This window comes from Nymphaea colorata, chromosome 7, assembly GCF_008831285.2.
Source record: "Nymphaea colorata isolate Beijing-Zhang1983 chromosome 7, ASM883128v2, whole genome shotgun sequence".
Classification (NCBI taxonomy): Eukaryota; Viridiplantae; Streptophyta; class Magnoliopsida; order Nymphaeales; family Nymphaeaceae; genus Nymphaea; species Nymphaea colorata.
The window spans coordinates 9,331,663-9,354,495 of NC_045144.1; the positions used below are offsets into that span (position 1 = coordinate 9,331,663).

A 22,833-nucleotide genomic window follows, 5' to 3' on the forward strand; every position below is an offset into this window, starting at 1 on the left:
AAAACTAAACTCTTTATTTTTTTTGCTAAAAATGATTTTAAATGAAATATGAACATCTTAATATATTTATAAAAACTATTTTCATATTTTTTTTTATGAAAAGTGTAGATTTTTCTATTATCAAAATGTTGATCGTATGAGAGTCATTCATGTTTGCTTTTGTGAAAGGACTAGTAAAGTAAAAAAAAAAATGATCTAAGTGTATTTTATTTTTAATATCATATCAATAAGGTTAGATTGCAAAAAAGAAAAAAAAAACCTTAAACATCACATTTAAATGATTTAGTTTTGTCTCTGACCTAATGATCTCGTTTCTACCAAATTCCTTTTGGTAGATAGATAATTATTTGGGTTATGTATATAACTTTAATATGCCAGGGCTGATGAGAATTCTTTGGGTTATTAATAATAATGTCCCGAGGTGGAGATTCTGTTAAAAAAACTGAAACTTAGTTTATTATTAAGATATTAAAATACCCCTCAAATAAGACAAAAAATGGCAATTAAGGAAACTCATTTGTTTGTTCCATGTATTTTAGTATTTTAAATATATAATTAGACTTATATGTCTTTAAACTTAATATGGGCCATTGAATTTTTATGTAGTGATGAAATTGAGGTAAAAGTACGAGAATTTTGGTTTAATATAAATATACATATTGTAACACTCGACTTTTTGGGTGGGTTGGGTCGAGTCCAGACCCGGACCCGCTTGCGTGAAGAGCCCGTCACGGAGGTTAACGGCGACGCGTAGGTAAGCATGTTGGTTCCCTGTCGAATCCCCCTCTTTCTCGCACGCTCTTCACTCGCACCTCTCTCCCCATCCCTTCTCTCTCTTTCTCCCTCTCTCTCTCCCGTGCTATCCCCCTTCCTCCGCCACTCTCTTGTCTCTCCCCTTTGTCCGAACCCTCTCTCTCTCAGTTTCTCCTCTTTGTCAACGCCCTCTCTCACTTGTTTCAGCCACCCTCACCGCTACCGTGGGCTCTTCTTGCGGCATACCCCTCTCTTAAACTTCATTTTCACTGATTTCGATTTTTTTGTGGCTGTTGAATGGATTGCAGTTTGGGGACGCTTTCTCCCCCTTTTAATAGTGACTAGCATGCTTTGGTGGTGGCAGCATTGAGAGATTTTAGCCGTTTGAGGATCTCTCGAACACGTGAGGTGGCTGCCGGAAGGACTGCAGTAGCTAAGACTCTAAATTTGAGGTGAGCAAAGCCTAATTGAGCTTAAATTGTTGAATGTTATCTATTAGAGCATGTATAATTATTATTTGAGTGCTAGACTCATGATTTGATGATTTAGATTGCATGCTAGCAATGTTACTATTTTGGAAAAAAATTAGGATTATTTTGAGAAGGACGAGAATCCACGTGTATATCTACCTCTTTAGCACTATGGGTTGACTTTCGAAGCAATTAAGAAATATGGTAGAAATTTGATGTGGTTGAGAAAATTTAAAACCATTTTTTGGATTATGTGGTGCATACTATTATGAATATGTGAATTGTGGCGTTTGTTGGGAAAGAGTACATGAGATGGGTGTAACTATTGGGAAGTCGCCTCAACTATGGAAGCAAATAAAAAGTGTATTAGTGATTGGTTGAATCGAAAGCTCAGGACATAAATCATTTGGTGACAACCTCTAGGGTTGGGAAGAGACATTTTGGAGGGCTTTGTGGGTCGACACTCTTTGGAGGCAATGACATGCCTCAATGATTTTATTGTCAGATTTGTATTAATTGGATAGCGATCCGAATAAAAAACTTACTGCTTGATTGTGTTTGCAGGTACACCGGGCACGTTAAGTAGACCTTGAGCAACGCAGTTTGTAGCTCGAGATATTTTGAAGTGTTTTGTGGACGCGCGACAGGTATAGCGACATTCTAAGCAATTCCCTGCCTGGGGCCAACCTTTGGATGTGTGTTCAGAATTGTTGAATCCTGTGTTTATGATGTGACTGAATGTTTGTGATGTACTGGAATGAAAATGTATATACATGGAAATTGAATGCTTATACGATAAGTTTTGTTAAAAAAAAAATACTATGCAATTGCATGTGCATGCTAGAACTCATAACTGCTTATGACAGATGAGGTGAGGTATTGAGTTGTGTATCTCCTCGACCCCAATCATGCATTAAAAAACATCATAGAATGATACTTGCCTAAGACAACTACGAGCCAATCACGGATCGAGACTACTCTTTGTGGTTTGGTTAAGTTTTGAAAGATGTGACTGATGTGTGTGATTGTGAACATTGTGATTTGTTGCATATGCATTGCCATGTGCAATAATGCAATTGAATGGTAGTTGTACTCGTATTGTTATGACGGCTAACTAAGACTGTTAATGTTATGTGTAGCCCTTTTGTGGAGGCAATTGGAGGTGTAGGTGCACTTGTAAAATGAACCAACCTCATGAGCTAGCCAGTCATTTTGTGAATGATTTGTCATGTGACAAGTTTTGTTTTAGAAAACTATTAGAAGCTTGTTTTGAAAATTGTTACGCATTTGCATATGCATGTTAGAATTGATAACTGTTTAGGACAGATGAGATGAGATATCGAGTCGAGTGTCTCATCGACCCCGATTGTGCACTAAAGAGCATCATAGAATGATAATTGTGTAGGACAGTTACGAGCCATCACAGATCGAGACTATTCTTCGGAATTTAGTTAAGTTTTGAAAGATATGATCGATGTGTTTGATATGTGAATTTTTATGAATGTGAATATGGCGATTTGTTGCATATGTATTACCGTGGGCAATGATGCAATTAAACGAGATTAGATGGTAGATGTACCCATATTGTTATGACGGCTAGCTAAGACTGTTAATGCTACGTGTGGCCCTCGTGTGGAGGTAATTGAAGGTATGAGTGCATTCGTGAAGTGAACCAACCTCATGAACTAGCCAGTCTTTTTGTTAATGTGTAATTATAATAATAATAATGAAAGAATAAGGGATGAGAGGACAGTGGGATGTGGCTATGTGTTTGGGAGTTGTCCCGCTTTCGCCACTAGTCCCGCCTGTTCGAAGCACAGGCGGTGCAAGGCTTAATGTATTGTTGTGTGATGTGCTTGGAGCGTTGGGCTCCTACCTTCCCAACCTGGGTGTCCTAGGAAATGCTGAGTATCTCTCCTTAGAATTCACATATTCATGGATGACTGTTCTATCGCTGCAGCGGGAATGGATTCATACTGTTATGGGTCACCACAGGGGGTGTCTCTCGGCTGTAGGCCGCCCGCGATGTGCACGTACCTGTGTTTGCACCCACAAGAACTGTCAATTCACTAAAGTTAATGTAAATGAAAGAATATGAAAGAAGTGATATGAATGATGCAATATGCATGAATTGTGTGTGACTATTGAATGTGATATTGTAGCCCTTGTGTAGCATTTGCATGTTGTGGTATATGTGATGAGCTTCTTGACAAGTTTTGTGACTGTGTGAACTATTACAACATGATAGTAAATTGTTTCGTAGTTAAAGAAAATGAGAAGAATGTGATTGTGAATATAAATGAAGTGAATGTGAATGTAGTGAATATGCATGAAATTAATGCGATTATGAATTATGTTGAGTTTGACCATTAAGTGACATTTACATATTGTGGTGTGAATGAAGTGAATGAGAATGATAGATTTATGCATGAGTTGAATCTGATTTGTGCATGTGTTATGATGGCCATCAAGTGGCCTTTACATGTCATGGTATATGTGAGAGACTTTCACGTCAAATCATGGAAAAGTATGTCCCATTGCGACATGATAGTGATTGTTTTTGAAATTGTTATATCCCATATTTGAGCCCTCACTGTAGGGGGTTATGGATTTTTCTGACTTGTTGTCATACTGAGAAGACTAAGCCTTCGGTTGTTTCCTTTTTCAGGTTTTGGTGGACTCGAAACAACAAGTTGATCAGATGGCTTCACTCACATTTTACTGAGGATGTTTTAGGTCTTTGTAGTGTCAGCGCATCTTATTTTGGTTATATTGATATCTTATTTTTGTTAGACATCAATTATATGGTTTGAAACATTTTTGTGATGCACATAAATGTGATTTTGTATGAACTGAAATTGTTATATAAATGAAAATTTGCTCCATTGTTTCAAATGACTCTTTTTTTTGAATTATTGTGTCGTCGCATCTCAATGTTTTATGTTTAGAAAAAGAATTTGTTTGAGGGCCAAAACAAATATATATATATTTAAAAGACTATTAAAAAAACATATTGTAGGTTAAAACATTTCACTTACAAAACAAATAATTAGCACTAATCCTCTCCCCCGTAAACACAATGTCGCATTGGAGGCCGAACACCCAACAGGCCCTCAACAAAAGGAGCGGTATTATTCGACAAAAAGATGTATTACATTTGGAATTTTCGAGCACATGAAGGGTACTGTCGTAGTAACGAACCCAAGGCAAACGAAGCATAGCAGAGCCGCTTTCTAACGGGGCGGCACTCCTCGCCGACTCTCTTGCCTCCGAAGTTCGATCCTCCCCCGGTCCCCTCTCGCTTCTCGCCGGGAGAGGGTGGAATACGCGAAAGACGGCATCGGACGGCGGTACCTTTCCGCGAACCCCTACGGAGGAGCGCCGGAATTTGAACAGACCTGTCCCCCAATTCTTCATTTTCCTGTTTTACAGGATCTGATTTCTCTTTCGAATGAGCAAAAATTTATTATTTGGCCGGAACGAATTTGGAAAATCCCTAATCAGGTTGCAGCCGGCCTCTTTTTTTCTTTTATCCGGTTTGCGGAATTCGTCCTCTTCAGTCTAAGAAGAGAAGAATTTTGCGGTATTCGTGTCTTCTTCCTGCGTTTGTCTTCGTTTCTCGTCTGATCGTTCTTCGGAAAATGGCGAGCCATAAGTCTGCAAAGAGAACGCTTCCTGAGCTTGAAGACATCCTCCTCCGGCGGATCTTCCTCATTTCGCTTATGGAACCTAATGAATCCGATGCAAAGGTCGCCTATCTGGAGCTCACGGCCGCTGAGATCCTTAGCGAGGGCCGCCCCATGCAGTTATCAAGGGACCTGATCGAGCGCGTTCTGGTTGATCGCCTTTCGTCTGTCTTTCCTGGTGCGGAGCCGCCGTTTGAGTATCTTGTAGGGTGCTACCGGAGGGCGATCGATGAGGGGAGGAAGATTGCGTCGATGAGGGATAGGGAGACGAAAGCAGAGATGGAGGCAGTCATCCGCGAGGCGAAAAAGTTGGTGGTTTGCTACTGTAGGATCCATTTGGCTAATCCTGATATGTTTCCCCAAGCTGAGACCGTGGCAAAGATCTCACCTTCTTCACCGCTTGTGTCATTGATCTGCTCGGAGGTTTCACTCGCCATTGATGGGTTTGGTGGTGGCAGTGGAATTCAGTGTCCTCCTGGATTTTTGGACGAGTTCTTCAGGGATTTGGATCAGGAGACTCTAGAGACTGTTCTTAGGCCGGTGTTTGAAGACCTGAGGACTGAGGTGAACAAGGTCTCTGCTCTCGGGAACTTTCAGCCACTTTTGAGAGCGTTAAAGTTGCTTGTTAGTTATCCGGCTTGTGCAAAGGCGTTGGTTAATCATCCCAAGTGGTGCCCCGTGCCGAGCCATGTGGATGGACGAGTCTTTGAGGTGACGAGTTTGCTTGGACCGTTCTTTCACGTCAGCGCTCTCCCCGATCATCCCATTTTCGTGGGCCAACCTGATGTTGGGTACGTATTTTTCGCCGAAGTTTTGCTATCGACATTCTCGAGTCACGGCGTTTTGAAAAGAAAAAAAAGTACCAGATTTTCCTTTTGTTTTTGTTTTTTTCTTTTTTAATTGTTTTGAAATAATTGCCCCGGTTTCTGATCGTTTAACTAAATCGTGTCACTTCCAGGTGATGGATTTTTTATTCAAATCTGTTTTCTCCATATTTATGTTTTTCCAATTATAAGGGCCTGCTGCATCTGTGTCCTCAATGTGTGTTCCAGCCTCTCCTTTACGGTTAGTAAATGAAACTGAGGCAACTTTTCTCCTTTACTTTTTCTTCCGTGTCAGGCCCTTGGATGCTTAATATCAGTTTGAGGTATGAGGTGCTATTTGAGAGTTTCCTAATGGTTTTTGATCCCTTAGTCGACCAATGGAACTTTGATGTTTATTATTTGAATGGTGAGAAACAAGTTTTAAGGTCTCCTTCTCCTGTTATATACTGCAGGAGAACTCATGCATTTAGACCCGTGGATATTAACTTCCATGAGTGGATATTTCCTGTTCTGTACTGCTGTTCGTGAGTGGTTCATCCATGTTGCATGGTTGTTTACTTCATTTCCTTATAGGCCAGTTTGTTCCGGGTTGTTTTCCAAACTAGTTACTCCTTAATTCACGTTGACAGAAAGTATAATTTCTTTTTCAATGTGGAATATGGCAAGCAGTGGAATTAGTATGTTTTTTCAAAGGCAGTAATAATATTTGGTCATATGGCATGTGTTCCTTTCTTTCATTCCTGGTGAAAAAATTGATTATACATAATTGGGCAAGCTTTGCTGTTTGGAGGAAGTTAGTTTGAAATTGATGCTGCTCTTGCCTTTGCTTGCTTGCTTCAATGTAACATCTTTTAAGCTACATTTGAACTTCCAGTCCTAAGTTTGGAAGTGATTTTCTCGTTAATGTGAATGTAGTGCTAATATATGTTCCATTTCAGGAAGCAGTGCTTCTCTAATGCATCGGCTCGCCGTCCAGCAGATTTATTGTCTTCTTTTACATCAATTAAGACTGTTATGAACCACTTGTATGATGGACTTAAAGATATTCTTCTTTTACTCCTTAAAAATACAGAGACACGTGAGCATATTCTTGAATATATATCTGAATTTATAAAGAGAAATTCTGCGAGGTCTCATATGCAGGTGATTCCTTTTAGATGATCTGTTAGTTTTTAGGGTTAAATATGAATATGAATTCTCTAAACTTCTGTTCTTGCACCACAGGTTAACCCATTTATTTGTGCAAGTTCTGGTGCATTTGTTAATCTCAGTGCTGTGATGCTTCGGCTCTGTGAACCATTCCTAGATGTAAATTTATCAAAAAGGGATAAAATTGATCCAAAGTACGTCTTCTACAATACTAGATTGAATTTGCGGTAAGTTTCACGCTTATGGCTCTTATCTTGTGTTGTTAGTCTTCCTTCTGGGTCTGGCTACTCATTGAATGTTGGCCAAATGCTAATATGCTAAAGCTGTTCTGCGTCAGGGACTTGACAGCCATCCATGCCTCATCTGAGGAGGTTGCAACATGGCTTGCGAATGATAAAGAAATGCAGCCTAATGGCTTTAAAGCTGATAGCAGCTGTCAAATGTCTGCCAACTTGGAAGGCAGATCATCAGCAAGCTCTTCTGGCAAGGGAAAATACTCATTTATATGTGAATGCTTTTTTATGACAGCAAGAGCACTAAATCTGGGACTCCTAAAAGCATTATCTGACTTCAAGAATATTATTCAGGTGAACACTTTTTTATGCCCCTAACTTGTAATATTTATATATATTAGAGTAATCTGCAAACGTATCAATCAGCTGTTTTGATTATAAAAAAGTTAAAAAAAAATCACTCCAATTTCTCATAATTTGTTACATAATTGCTTCTGTTTTTTTTTTTTTTTTGCTCATGATTTTATTGCAAGTTCCTTTATATGCAGATGTAGTTAAGGAAAGGCATGGTCTCAGGAGCGTTAGCAGTAATTATGATAGTAGTGATAGAACACAATATATTGTTTGCTTGTTTGTTTGTTTTTTTTGCGGGGGGTGACAGGTGGGGTGGGGGGAAGTGGGGAGGAAGAAGAGATTATTAAAATGAAGCATGTGCCACTTTTGTGTTGCTAAGCAATAATCTTGGTTTATATAGTCCAATATATGGGGCCTTTGTCACGTTGCATATGAATATAGAATAATTGAAGTACTCTTTTTTTGGTATTTCCTTGATAGAAACTGATGCAGTGATTAGAGTTTCTCACTCTAATCGCAGAAAGAAAATCATCAAAAGCAAGGCCAAAAATAGAACTGAAAATGCAGGAAAACAAAGGGGAATTCAAAAGTTGGGGTTTTCTCTAATCACAATAAAAGTGGCATTTTTAAGGGGCCTAGCCTTGAGATCTGAATTGGATCTTGGGTCCACAAAACTACCCAAAAATACAACAAAGTCCAAATAAGCCTAAATGGATCCCGAATATAAGATCCAGATTACTTTAGACTATACTGTGTCAATTTCCCCGGGTTGAAGATGGTGTTGATTGTCCCTTGTTCATCCTCACCATGCTTTCTTGCATTTGGGTCATCATACCGATCAACTTCATCATATGACCTTATTATTCTTCTGATTTTTCTCTTTTGCGATCTCCTTGATGGAGATCTGTTCCAATACATGATCGTCCCTTTGATTTACTAACATCATAAAAATCGAGGCGACAACTTGGCTTTAATACCAATTTGACATAGTGATTAGAGTTCCTCACTCTACTTTCCGTGAGAAAAGCACCAAAAGCAAGAACAGAAGGGGAAAATGCAAGAAAACAAAGGGGAATTCAATAATCAAATTAAAGTTAAGGTTTTGTCAATGCAAATTAGCCCTAATCACAAGAAAAGAGGCCTTTTTAAGTGGCATAACCCTAAGATTCGAATTGGATCTTGGGTCCACAAAAACTAAAAAATCTAAACCAAAAAATACAACAAAGTCCAAATAAGCCTAACGGATCCGAATATAAGATCTAGTCTACTCTAGACTATACTGCGTCAGAAACAAGTGTTGAGAGCTTCGCTGTGAAAATTGGTTCTCCAATTTCTTAACTCAATCTTGTTCGTCAGTAAAAATTTTATGCAAACTTTCTTAGTGAATCAAGACGGCTGAATGCTGTTTGTGCTTGGCTCACTGCAGACATTGTTCTAATTGAAATTGATCCTTGATAAGAAAGTCAGTGGAGTGGTTGGTAAGAGTGAATGATTGATGAATCATGAATGGTGCTTTGCTTTTAGGAATGAGATCAGGAAAAAGTAGAACAACTGAAAATAGAATAAATTGGAGCTGCAGAGTTATGTGACTGCTTTCAGTGTGAAATCTGAATTGGTTATGTTGATCGACCCACTTTTGAGCTTGAGCCCCTGGTTTGGGGGATCCCAACCCACCTCCTAGTAGTTTTGGCTCCAACCCTAAAAAAGCTAGGAACCAGGACAACCATTTATTTAATAAACCCATTTATAAAACCTTGAAGACCCCACAATCTTCAATACGAGACTAAATTTTTGGGATGTTACAATCCACTCCCTTTACACACACTTTCGCTCATGTGGGACCCCAAGTCCGAGTGTTGAACCGACTCTGATACCATTGTAACGACCCGACTCACTCCTGCACTCGGACCTTTGGTCAAGTGGATCCCAACCCCCCCTAGCAGTTTTGGCTCCAACTCAAAAAGGCTAGGAACTTAGACAACCATTTATTTAATAACCCTCTTTAAAAACACAAAAAATATTTCAGCCAAGAAAATGGCAAAAAAAAGTTGTTAAAAGAAAACCAAAATGAAAAAAAAAACATGTTTTTTTCATGTTCTTTTCCCATTTTTTTTATTTAGGTATTTTTTTATGGTTTTGAATGCCAAGCTGCTTGTTTCCATTTTTTAATTCTTATTTGTTGCTTATCTACTTATTTTTTGACAGTATTATTACTTTCTCATTTATTTTATTTTTCCTAATTTTTAAGTTTTTTTAAATTTTTAAAAAATTTACTGTATTTTTTCGTTTTTTCTTGTTTTTTTCAAACTCGCCATATTATTTATCAGGAAAACCTCATTTTTAAAAATGAAAAAACTATATTTGTGACCAATGTTGTTAAGTGCGATGATGCAAACCAATGCGTTCAGCCTATGAGGCGAGGCGAGGCGAGGCGATGCAAAACGAGGCGAAGTGATGCATAAGCATCATGACGAAAATTTTGAAGCATATAATATCCTTAAAAATAATATAAAAAATAAAAAGACTGAAATAACAAGTACATAAATAAAGAACAATGCAAAGCACATTAACTAGTATTATTGTTAATCATCATGTCTTCCACTGGATTCAGCTATTGCCAAATCAAAGTCACCTATTATTGTTAATCAAATTGCAGTGTAAATAACTGGAGAAATGTGTAAAGATCAAAGTAAAACGTAGTTGGGCTCAGCCATATTCTCCAACCAAACATGTGGCTGTGAGGATCAGAGGTAATGACCTATGTCCAGCCTTTTTGCCCCGTTCCAATTTTACGCTCGGAGACCACAACCTTAGTGAAGAGACATTTTCACTTGCCCATGTATGCAAATCGTTGTAGCCCCTTCCCTCTGCCTTCCATTCCTTGATGTAGGAAGAACAATCTGTGTCTGTGGACTAGTTCATAGTTCACTTATAGGAAAGGTGAGAAGATTGGAAGAGCTGCATGTGAAACATTCAAACCGATATGGCAAATCCTTCTCAAATCTAAAAAAGAACATTTTAACAAGAAAGAGGGCTGCCAGCTAGTGACCCTTGTTGCAGCAGAGGTTAAAACCAAGAAACAACTGCCAACTGGTGGCCTATTAGCAGGACAACCAGCAAGAACAGCTGCCGGCTGGTCTACAATCCTTGCCAGCAACCTTGAACACACACACACACAGAGAGAGAGAGAGAGAGAGAGAGAGAGAGAGAGATGCATTTACCATTCACCACTGGAGGTTAATCGACAGTTGCAGACAGTTGGAATGTTCACCAGACAGCTAGAGAGAAGGACAGTAGCACATGGAGGTAGAGGGTTTGCCGGAGAGATAATGATGAAGAACTCTTAGAGTTCAGATGGAGAAAGGGTTTACAAACCCTTTATTCCTTAACATTAGAGCTCAACTAACGTGAAAATTTACAAAAAAAAATGTTTTTAGAGGGGGAAAGAAAAAAAAAAAAAACTTTGTCCGAAGTGTCCGCTTCAGGCACAGCATGCACATCATGTTGATGCACGTGATCAGCTCCGTGGGACGCACACAACTGGTCGTTGTGCGCCTCACATATAATATTTGATGCGTTAAGTGCTCTGGTGTGTGCTGAGCTGTGCACATCATGCCTTGATGCATACACATTTAACAACACTGTTTGTGACTGGCTGAAACTTAAAATCTCTCTCCATCTAGAGAGAGAGGGAGCTGGATAGTGGTGCCATTGATTTCAGTGTGATGGCTGTATTGGTTATGCTACACTCTGTTCAGCAGATACCAAGGTGTACATATCCTTTCTTTTGAAAATTTGATAGAGGGAATGGATTGTGAGAGTTTATGTTTCATGGTGGCTCTTTTTGGAACAATTGACCGCTACAATTTTTAAATCTCCCCCTTCTTGCTTTCCCAATGTGGATGCAGTTTCCATGAGATGAGATTACTGTTTACCTATATTTTCATTTCTAGTAATTTTTTTTCTTGATTAATGGTGGTTTGAGTTGACAATTGTGCATTGCATTCATGCTCATAGTTTTCTCTCTTTTACTCCTGATGCAGCCAACTGATTAGCTTTCAGTACTTCTGTGCTTTATCTTTTATTTACAGCCTGATTGTTTTTGTGTCTGATCTGCTGAACTATGGAACCAATTGCAGGACCTTTCTAGATGCGAAGAAACACTCTCAAACTTCCGGGCGATGCAAGCACAAGGAAGCACTCCACAACTAGAGGAAGATATAAACCGACTGGAGGCTGAAATCGAGAGGCTTACCCAGGAAAAATTGTGTTATGAAGCTCAGATATTGAGGGTACTCATTGGGACCTTGATGAAAACTTTTGATTTTCTAGATTAGTCGTTTATAACATTAATAATTCTTAGATGGTATTTCAATCAATCAATAATTCTGCTAGTATTTCATTCTTAACATACTCTTAAGGCCCAGGATACCAAAATGTGAATTCTATATAAGAAGTTATTATATCTGCCAGGTTTGCTTGTCTATCATATTGTAATACACTAGATTGAAGAGGCTTCTTATTCTTTAAATATAAGTAACTGTTATGGTGGGTCGAGTCCATAAAGTGCCACAACTCTGATATCTTTATCTGGCTTCATATTCCATTTTTGTTATATGCTTCTGAATTTTGAACCTACCTTGCAAGAATGTGGGTGGGATTACGACATTTTTAAAATTTCTGGGGATAAGGATAAAGAGTGCCAAAGTGGAGTATTCTTGTCAAGTTGGTAAAGCTCCTGAAAAGACCAGCTGGGACCAGTTGGTGCAAATTGGCCCCAGTAGTCTCCCAAGAGAAAATCACTTGAAAGAATATGGAGTCACAACAATTGAATTGTCAAAAGCAATAAAAGGCATATCATTGTTAGATTTAGAAGAGGGCACAAGAATTTGTTTACAAAGGAGAAGGAGAAAACAGAGAGATGGGATGTTAATAGAGGAGAAGGTGGGGGCTCAACATGTCACGGTCTACAATACGGATCGTGGTCTTACAATACAGCTTTCAGAAGCACCATCCAAAACATTTTTTTTCATCCAAAAAATAGCCACGTTTTTAAAACCTGGTTTTTGTCATGTCACCAAACACATAAATCAGGTTTTCAAAACTAATAAAAAAATTGGTCTTCACAAAAACCAAATTTTCAAGGTGTCGTCAGAATGCAACCTTAGGGTTTTGAAAACTTGGGTTTTTTTTTTGATTTTTTGAGAAAAGAACTACTTAGTTGGGACGACTTAGAGTTTTGAGAAAAATAATAGACATCTCTTGACTTGAAGAAGATAGCAATCTCTGTGGGCATACCTTTTAGAGTCAGTGACAAGCCCTAGACCTGACCTTGCTTTTATGCCATGTCAGATCTAAAAGAGAAAACGGAAGTCTGCCAACAAAGGAGGAGGAGAAAATGCTGAAATGGCGGGCAGGACCTGTTATGATTGTCAATGTGAATTGTGATCTTTTATGCTTCATTGTATTTGAGATTTACAATATCTTCAATGGACATAACTGTCCTTAAATACAAAAGAAATAGTACACAAATATCCTTATTAAACAACATGCACACAGATCGGACAATAATTCACTTTGGATCTGGATGAGAACGAATCTGATCCAGTCCATGATCTAGTCCATCATCACAACACCTTATTAAGCGTGTCACTGAAAATCAAATAAACGCACCAACTACATGTAAGATTGTGTAGGATAATCAACTAAATTGTAAATCAATTAAAAAACACAATGCACAGAGTATATCTGTGATTGTGTAAGGTAATCAACATTATAAGTAGCAGTTCTATTTAAGAGACCATATGTAAAGTCATAGTCTCATTATGGGCTGATAAATTTGTACGCTTCAAAGTAAATGCCTTGAACTATAATACCAAAGAAATGTGTGTAACCCTGTCTTGCGTGGGTCAGCATAAGACCATAAAGTTGAAAAGGTCAAGAGTTCAACACGAGGGGTTCATCTTTGGCTTGACCTGGTAAATGGTCTACCTGATCGAGCTTGCCAACCTAAAAATAAGGGAATGGTAATTCAAGGTCTAAGCATCTCTCACTTTCTTATTTTTGTGGAAATGGTCATTTAAAACTATTAATATTAGATTCATGCAGTCAAGCACATGGTGACCGTGAGTTACTGAATCTGAATGTTTCGAGAAAACTCTCTGGTTAACCATCTTTTCAGGCCTTTGCTGGTGATGTTTCTCATAAGCTGCTGAAGAAGTTAGCTTAGTGGCTTACCTCCTGTTGTTATAAATCAAGAATCCATATACTAATCTCGCCTTTTCAAACTTAAAAATTGTTTTAAGACTATTTCATACTTTATGTTAATGCTGGGAAAATGGTTGTCATTCTGAATTACTATTGCTTTTTTCATGGAGGTGATGCCAAAGGAACAAAAAACATCAAATGTCTTGGATGTTGTACTTGTTCCTGCATAGATAGTTGTATTTATTTGTCAAAGGACAGATCCCTCTCTCTCCTTATATATATATGTGTGTGTGTGTGTGTGCGTGTGCGTGTCTGGCTGTGCGCATGCGTGTGTATCAGTTAAGCCGTGGATCAGGTTTTTCATGTAAAAATGTGGTTCTATAGGTCATGAAGTTTTCATGTAGTGTGGGCAGTTTATTAGTTAATCATTTGGAAAGTCTCATTTAGTGTCAAAATCAGATGATCACCTATGTATATATATTGTCAGGTGCAAGGTAAGCCATGGGTCAAGTCCATCACTTAGGTGATGGGATATGTGTTGGCGCCTTGTCGCCAACACGCTTAGCCCATGGGAAAGTGAAAAGTCACCTTCCCTTTCAATTAAAGTTTCTTAATTGAGTATATATTGTTATGTACTTTATTTTGTATTAATTACGTATTTTTGTGTTGATTATGCTTTTGTATGTAGACTGTTGCATGTATATACTGTTAGTCACTTCGTCTGTTATATAGTATTGTGATACCTCATACCTGTTATATGTATACGATAGTATGATTATGTTACATACCTATATGATATAGTTATCTTGATTGTTAATTTGTTATACCTGTTCTAAACTTATATAAACTTATTATGTATATACTATTATGTACTGTTAGTCTGTTTTGTTAGCCTGCTGTTATGCCTATTATGTGTTTTGTAATACCTGTTATATGTATTATTAATTTGTTATAATACTGTTATAATACCTGCTGTTATACCTGTTATATGTATTGTAATACAAACAATTTGTTATTCCTGTTATATGTATTGTAATACCTGTACTCTGTTATACCTATTATATGTACATAACCATACGAATGTATACATATAATGGGTATCACAATACTACATATTATATATGTACTGTTACTGTTGTGTACTTATATGTATACTATTATGTACTGTTAGTCTTTTTATTATATTATGTTTTTCTGTAAGTACAGATAGATTAAAGCCTTCTTGCGGATTTACATTCCTTCTTCTAGTGATTAGATTTAGTTTTCTTTTTTCTTTTATTGGATTACATTTATGAGTAATGTTAAAATTCTTCTATTGATTTTGCATATTTAATGAAGTCAACAATTAATTTTTGACTGTTTAAGTTGATTATGCTTGTTATATTACTACTCTCTACATTTCAAATATTAGTAATAGTTAATCAAAATAAAAATTGGTTGCCTTTTTACCTAGGCCCGCCTAGGCGCCTTGGCACCTTGACAACACATATATAATATATATATATATGTGTGTTTGTGTGTGTGTGTGTTCTTAGGGGCAAGCTAAGCATAGGTCATAAAGTTTTCATGCACCGTTAGTTAATCATTTGGAAGGTCCCGTTAAGTGTCAAAATCAAATGATCCAAGATTATTTCAGACACAATAGATCATGTTGGTTACTTCTGTACAGCTTGCAATAGTTGTTACCATCAGTATTTGAGGGCATTATAATCTGTAAAGTGTGATGAAAAAATTATGAGGGATTAGGTGCTTAGTTTCATATCCTCCATTAATAACACTCTTCCCTATATCTATATTCATTTGGTTGTTTGCGTATAGTATTGCACTATTGCTTCTCTAACATTTTCTTGTTTCATTACTCTTCATAGGATGGTGCACTTATTCAGCAAGGACTATCTTATTATAGGCTAATGATTGTATGGCTGGTGGACCTTGTTGGTGGATTTAGATTGCCTCTGCCTTCTGTTTGTCCAATGATATTTGCGTGCATGCCTGAGCACTTCATTGAAGATGCCATGGAATTGCTTCTCTTTGCTTCTCGGATCCCAAAAGCTCTTGATGGTTTTTTGCTAGTGAGTAGTCTTGCTTGCATTTTTCTTTGAAGATTAGTATATATTTTCTCATTAACGTGATTCATTACATTTCATCATGAAACAATAATAAGTTGAACGATTGGGCAGTCTAGTATCTTAATACTCTAAGAAGGTAGATGCTAATAGAAAAGGTGCTCAACATAAGTTTGTTCTGCGAACTGCTTGCTGGTTCACATCGCTTAATACAAGTCTAGAGATAAATAAATGAGATTATGGACAATATGATCTAGAGGAGTTTTTATCCAAAACATATCCTGAAAGTGTGGTTATGGCTAAATTAATTTTTCTTTATGTTTATTTTTTCAGGATGATTTCATGAATTTTATTATCATATTCATGGCAAGTCCGTCTTATGTGAGAAACCCATATTTGAGAGCAAAGATGGTGGAGGTCTTGAACTGTTGGATGCGCCAGAGAAGGTCTCGATTGCACTTCATTAGTTGAACTTTTCTTTTCCTCTCTCTTGATGCTTGTCTATTTTCAGGCTGTATGGCTGTATCTCTCCTTTTATTTTGGTTTCTTGACTACTATCATGGTATAGGACTTTTAACAAATTTTTGAACATTTCCCCTTTGATGCTAGAATACCTGTATCTCATATGATCATAGTGAGAGATTTAGAGGAATCAGTCTTCAAATCTTCACTGAAGTTCTGGTCTTGCAGAAAATCAGTGATAGGAGACACACACACACACACACACACAGAGAGAGAGAGAGAGAGAGAGAGAGAGAGAGAGAGAGATGGCTGTGGGTATCGATCAGCCTCTCATCCCTAATTTAACATTAATCTCATATTGTACACATATGGACAATAAGGTCCCTAAATACAACATACTGACATAGGATACATGATGCCATTAATCAAAGAATAAGACATATGCAAAATAAAAGATACACCTAACATAGTGTGTACAACATGAGACATGTTTGGTGTTAGAATGTATGTATTCCTATATATATATATATATATATATATATATATATATATATATATATATATATCTATGTGCATGTACATTACATATATTAGTGTGCTAATATATGTCTTACATATATAGATATGTGTATATTTTAGGGTACCTAGGTCATACTTGTAATTTTCCTTTTTCTTTTATGTATTTTTCTATTTCTTTTTACACCTTTATTATTATTTAAGAGGGGAACTAGCTGTTGGGCCTCTCTCCAACGGCTAGAATTCTAGCCGTTGGAAATGGCCCAACAGCCATTTCCCCTCCTCCTCTCTTCTTCCCTTGTATTATAAATAAAGGACTGTTGTCCCCTTTTAGGTCATGGCTTGTTAAGCCACATCTTGTAGTATTTTGCCTTGTTTGGCTGAAGATCAATATATTTTCCTTATCCTCTTGTTAGAGGATTCTTGTGTATTGCCTTGTTGAGTTAGTGAGAGATTCAAGAGTGATATTCTTGAAGTATTTGCCTAACTTGGGCCTGATTTACATTTGGATCCAATCCAAACATGTTACTACATGCGCTTTAACAGACAATACATGAAACTGTGGCTAGGCAGCCACCTTTTCAGATAGACTGGACCACCTAGGCTATGTTACATGGGTGGGGGTGCCAGTGTCAGTTTGGATGCGGGGTGTGGCTAAAACTTCGGCGGCCACCTTTTATAGTTTTTTTTGCTGAAAAATAGATTTTATGCAAAGGTCATTTTAGTTTATTTTTAAAGTTTTATATTAAATAAAATGAAGTTTTTTTTAAAATATTGGCAGTCTGGTCGTCCTTTAAAAAGGACAACCAAGTGATGTCCTCTTTTTAAAAGGATGAGAGAGAGTGAGATGCCTGTGATTGGAAAAGAGGGGAGAGAGAGGAGGGAAAAATTGGGGGAAAATAAAAAGAAAGAGGGAAAAAGAAAAAGGAAAGAAAGGGAGAGAAAGAGGAGAAAGAAGAGAGAAAAGGAAAAAATGAAAGAAAAAGAAGCAGGTGCAGCCCCTGTGCGTGTCGGAAGTGCAGCCATGTCCACACCCACGTTGCATCAATGCAGTTGCAGCACCCTAAATGAAGCACCCATGTGACATAGCACCTAGGTAGCCAAGTGAAAAGTATGTTCTAAGTTCTTTCTTTTCTCCTTTTCTTTATTCTTCTACTTTTATCTTTCTTGATTCTTTTTATTAGTTTTATTCTTTATGCCTTGGCCTCCCTGTGCCCCCGGCCCGGCCCCCCTGCTCCTTGATTTCGGTTGACATTTTTATTCTTTTCCTTCTAGTTCTTCTTTTCTTTTCCTTTTCCTTTTTCCTCTTTTTTTTTTCTTTCATTTGCTGTTTTTGGCCTGCCTAGGCACCGACCCTTTTTGAAAGCTCATCACTAGGGTCCATCTAAATATAAATGCTGGTAGTATACTGGTGTTTTGTGATGAAATAGTTGACTCTTTTAGCAAATCCAATTGGCAAATATATATACATTCAGATTAAAACTTGTAACTTCCATTTTTCTAAAATCTCGCACACCACTTTCCATTACAGCTTATGTGAATATTAAAAAATTTATTTTTATTTGTTTTATGTCTGTGCAGTGAGTCCTCTGCGATGGCAGCACTCTTTGAAGGACACCAACTTGCCCTTCAACATTTAGTACACAACCTTTTGAAGCTTTATGTGGACATTGAGTTCACTGGTTCTCATACACAGGTAGTTTCATGACAATTATGCTTATTTTAATTTTATCTTATTTATATATGCTATCTTTTGTTATCCTTTTTCCGCCCTGGTGTTCCATTATGTTCTGCTGTTCAAATTGGACTTTCCAAATGCATAATGTGCCAACCATTCATAAAGTTCTTGCCTTCCTGTTCCTGGTATGTTTTCCATGCTAGCTCAGATTCTCTAGAAAGTGTAATGAATAATCAGAAGATTATGTTATGACCACAATAAAATAATGTGAGTTTTTTTTTTGGGGTGGTTGTTCAATGCTTCTTGGTTGCTTGTTACTGCTGTATGCATTGCAGCCATTATCTTGACACTTCTACTGGGTCAAGGTGTCAGTGTTTGGCACTAACATCAGCATTCCATTCCATCAATACATCATCTTCCGTACACAAAAGCGACTTTCCCAAAGTGTAGATTACAGCTACAAGTTTGTTCTAAATTTACTTTTGATATGACAGCCTGCAAGCCCTCCAATCATCTGGACTGGATGGCTGAGCATGGTCTTCATTGGTGCAAACATTTTCTTTGAGATATTATGTTTCTTTGGAAAATGTTGGGAAATATGGAAGTTTAAAAAATTTGAAATATATAAAGCTAACAGCAAAGGTCGCAAAAGCTTTAGCCATTGACTGGTACGTACAGATATTACAACCAGCAGACTATAGCCACCTTTCTAGTACAGTTTTGCAGGTTCTGTATTTGACATCACCAACGGTAGTGGCACAAAAGGGTGTGCTGTTTCTTTCATGTGGAATTTCTTTCCAGCTCCTGAGGGATATTTCTAGCTTAAGTTTTCTGGTTTCATATATTTGAGATCCCGATTGTAGTGTCAAAAGAGAGTTTCTTTTCTGTTGCTTTTGGTGTATCAGTGACAATATGATTGATATCTTGTGATTATACTTGTCAGTCTATTAGTTATTTTGATTTGTTTTTTTTGATATTGACAGTTCTATGACAAATTCAATATTCGCCACAATATTGCGGAACTGCTTGAGTATCTGTGGCAGATTCCTAGCCATCGGAATTTATGGAGGAAAGTAAGTTTACTTTTTTTATTTTCTATAAAATGTATTTGGTTTCACATGTAAAACTTTTTGAAGAAAAGTTCATGAGAAACTTATTTTTTTTGGTTATTATCTTTGTTTATAACTATCCAGATTGCAAAGGAAGAGATGAAGGGGGTGTATTTGAACTTTTTAAATTTCCTTATCAATGATAGCATCTTTCTGTTGGACGAAAGTCTGAACAGAATTCTTGAGCTTAAAGAGATAGAAGCTGAGATGTCGAACACTGCAGAATGGGAACGCAGACCTGCTCAAGAAAGGCAAGATAGAACACGCCAGCTTCATGCCCAAGAGAATGTAGGTTCAGAGTTTGTTTAAGAGTACTCTCCTGTGTTTCAGTTCTAATTATGCTATCCTTGTTTGATCTCTTCCTTTTATGAAGAATGACAGAATAAGTTCCTCGTGTAAGTCATTGCATGCACATGTTGATATTGTAGATTATCCGGATTGACATGAAATTGGCACATGAAGATCTGGGTATGCTGGCCTTTACGTCTGAGCAAATTACTGCACCGTTCCTCCTTCCTGAAATGGTGCCGTTCTCTCCCTTGCAGGCGTGACTAATATTGTATCCCTAATGCCTTCATCAACTGTGTGCTTAGTTTTATCTTGGTTCTTCTGATTCCAGGTTGAAAGAGTGGCAAACATGCTGAACTACTTCTTGTTACAATTAGTGGGACCCCAGCGAAGAGCTCTTAGCTTAAAGGATCCTGAAAAGTATGAATTTAGACCAAAGAAGTTACTCAAACAAGTGAGTCGCTCTCATCAGTAGTTGATATAAGTTTCATACTTCACTTCCTTGTCTTGTTTCTTCATTCCTTGTATAGCATATCACCAACTATGCTTTATATATTATTTGTTGGTGTATAGATTGTGGACATCTATGTTCATCTTGCAAAGGGTGATAAAGAAGAAGTTTTTCCAGTTGCAATATCTAAGGATGGTCGATCGTATAATGATCAGGTACTTTGTTACTCTTATATCATTGCCTTTGCTTACAAATTTAAGCTAGTCTGGATGCATCTTAGCAAGTGCATTTGCATTTCTTTTCCTGATTCTCTGTTGTTGGATCTAATGGCTGTTACAAATGCAACCAGTTGTTTACAGCTGCAGCTGATGTTCTTCGTAAAATAGGTGAAGATGGACGGCTAATTCAGGCATTTGTTGAACTTGGCAACAAAGCCAAAGCTGCAGCTTCAAAAGCAATGGATGTTGAAGCTGCCTTGGGGGACATTCCAGAAGAGTTTCTTGATCCAATTCAGGTAAGTGAAGTTTGAAATCTCTCAGGAATTGCCTGCAAATCTTGTAAATCTTCCATGCTTGTTTATGTGTTTACTACAATCATATGCCCCAAGCAAATTTAAAAACGTCATCATTATTATCCCTACTTATTGTATTATGGCATTTTTCTGAAAACCCTGCTAAAGGATGGTTGTTTCTAAGATGTGGGTAGTAAATGTCCTTCTTCTCTTGGTACATCTTTAAAATCTCCTTGTAGTACATAACTTTCTTTTGGCTTGGGAAGGGCATACAAACTAGGGAGCACCATTCTGATTTTCTCTCTCTCTCTCTCTATATATATATATATGTGTGTGTGCGTGTGTGTGTGTTTCAACCCCTTTTTCTCTATCATCAATTTTTTCCATCTTTCTTCTATTTTTATTTCTCAAGACCATCTTTTTCACCTTAGGGTCAGAGAATCCTAGGAAAGGAAAGGGACTTAAAAACCTTTTATGACGGTTTTTAATGATACAAAATAAAAAAAATAACTATTCGATCACAGAAGTAGCCGACCGATTTCAAAAATCCCTTATGTATATAGAAAAATTGAAATCAGCCAGTTACCTCTATTGGCTGGATGGTTATTTTTTTATATGTTGCCAAAAACTGTTGCAAAAGGTACATTTCATCACTAAAAACTGTGGACAGGCAACTGGATGTTGCAAATCAATCTTTTACAACAGTTTTTACCAATACAAAATAAAAAAATAACCATTTGGTCATTTAAAACTAAAAACACGCGTTTTTTTTGAAAAAAACGTTAATTTTTTTTCACTTTCATTTTTTCCATTTTTTTAATGCCAAACATTTTTTTTTTCATTTTCTATTTTTTATTTGTTGCAAATCTACTTATCTTTTGAGGTTTCTGTTATTAGTTTCTCACTTATTTTGTTTTTCTCTCATTTTAACTTTTTTAAAATTTTTAAAAATTTATCATATTTTTCTCATTTTTTTCAAGCTCGCCGTATTATACCCGAGAAAAACCTCGCCGTTTAAAACTTCAAAACGTTATTTGTGACTATTTTGAATGTTATGCCTTATTGGGATTGTGGAATTTTGGTGTTTCAAGTTTTATGTTTATAGAACATGGAGGTTCAGATTTTTTGAGGCTTACTGTGTCTATGAAAAGTGCCTCATGCTTCCCTTTATAGAATTCCTGTTGGCACAAGAAAATGGAATTTCTTTCTCTTTTTAACTCCACTAACCTGTTGGCTGCATTGTACCACCTTAATCGTTTTAGGAAGATACACAAGACACTGATTGCCAAACATGAAGAGGAAAAACCAGTTTTATTGCTGTAGTTATTTACGTGAAAATGTATGGTGCTTGATATTGCAGTATACACTTATGAGAGATCCAGTAATTTTGCCTTCATCGAAGACTACAATGGACAGAGCAATCATCCAGAGACACCTGTTGAGTGATAGTGTATGTGAAAAGAAAAAAAAGACAGTTTCTTTAATCTCATGATAATAGTATAGATCCTTTTAGCAATTGCTTGCATCACCTGTTTGACAGTGCCTTTTCCCCCCCTTGTGTTTGCAGACCGACCCATTCAACCGATCACATCTCACTCAAGATATGCTAATTCCAAATGTTGAACTGAAAGTCCGGATTGAAGAATTCATCCGCTCTCATCAATCGCCTTCCCAAAACCAATGAACATACTGTACAGAATTAAGATTTCCAGTGATACAGAAACAGCGTGAATTAATCTGAATGTCGACTCTGCCCAATTGAAGGAATACTGATCAACCTTTGCTGTGAGTGTTGAGTTATGGTACATTCCTTGGATGTGGTTTCGAAGATTCGTTCGGGTCTCGAGTTTTCGGCCTTCTGTACATCTCCCATAAATGATAAAACTGTTCTATTCCATGCATGTATATTATTAACTGCACGCTCTAGGTATGGTGGGGCATGATCTGCTTTTCCTGTATCTATTCATGAAGCCTCCCTCTTTCTCTCTCTCTCTCTCTCTCTTGTAGGGTTGCATAGAACTGGTTAAGAATTGTAATACATTACTAATTGTGATTAGTACATCTGAATTCTTGTTA

At 37.2% G+C, this 22,833-nt stretch overlaps 1 protein-coding gene across 1 annotated transcript; it reads left to right on the top strand.

The window, feature by feature from the left end:
- Nucleotides 1-4,393: 4,393 nt before the first annotated feature.
- On the top strand, nucleotides 4,394-22,833 carry LOC116257386 (probable ubiquitin conjugation factor E4). Its single transcript, XM_031634092.2, has 16 exons — nucleotides 4,394-5,700; nucleotides 6,672-6,876; nucleotides 6,958-7,109; nucleotides 7,220-7,469; nucleotides 11,609-11,761; nucleotides 15,545-15,748; nucleotides 16,076-16,188; nucleotides 18,302-18,416; nucleotides 19,382-19,471; nucleotides 19,592-19,795; nucleotides 19,936-20,031; nucleotides 20,127-20,249; nucleotides 20,369-20,461; nucleotides 20,596-20,760; nucleotides 22,118-22,207; nucleotides 22,325-22,833. The coding sequence occupies exons 1-16, from the start codon at nucleotides 4,865-4,867 to the stop codon at nucleotides 22,439-22,441; spliced, it is 3,006 nt and encodes a 1,001-aa protein (XP_031489952.1). The 5' UTR covers nucleotides 4,394-4,864; the 3' UTR covers nucleotides 22,442-22,833.

Coding starts and splice junctions, on each gene's coding strand:
- LOC116257386 (XM_031634092.2), top strand. CDS start 4,865: ATGGCGAGCCATAAGTCTGCAAAGAGAACGCTTCCTGAGCTTGAAGAC. Junction 5,701..6,671: donor GTGGGCCAACCTGATGTTGG/GTACGTATTTTT, acceptor GTTCCATTTCAG/GAAGCAGTGCTTCTCTAATG. Junction 11,762..15,544: donor ATGAAGCTCAGATATTGAGG/GTACTCATTGGG, acceptor TACTCTTCATAG/GATGGTGCACTTATTCAGCA.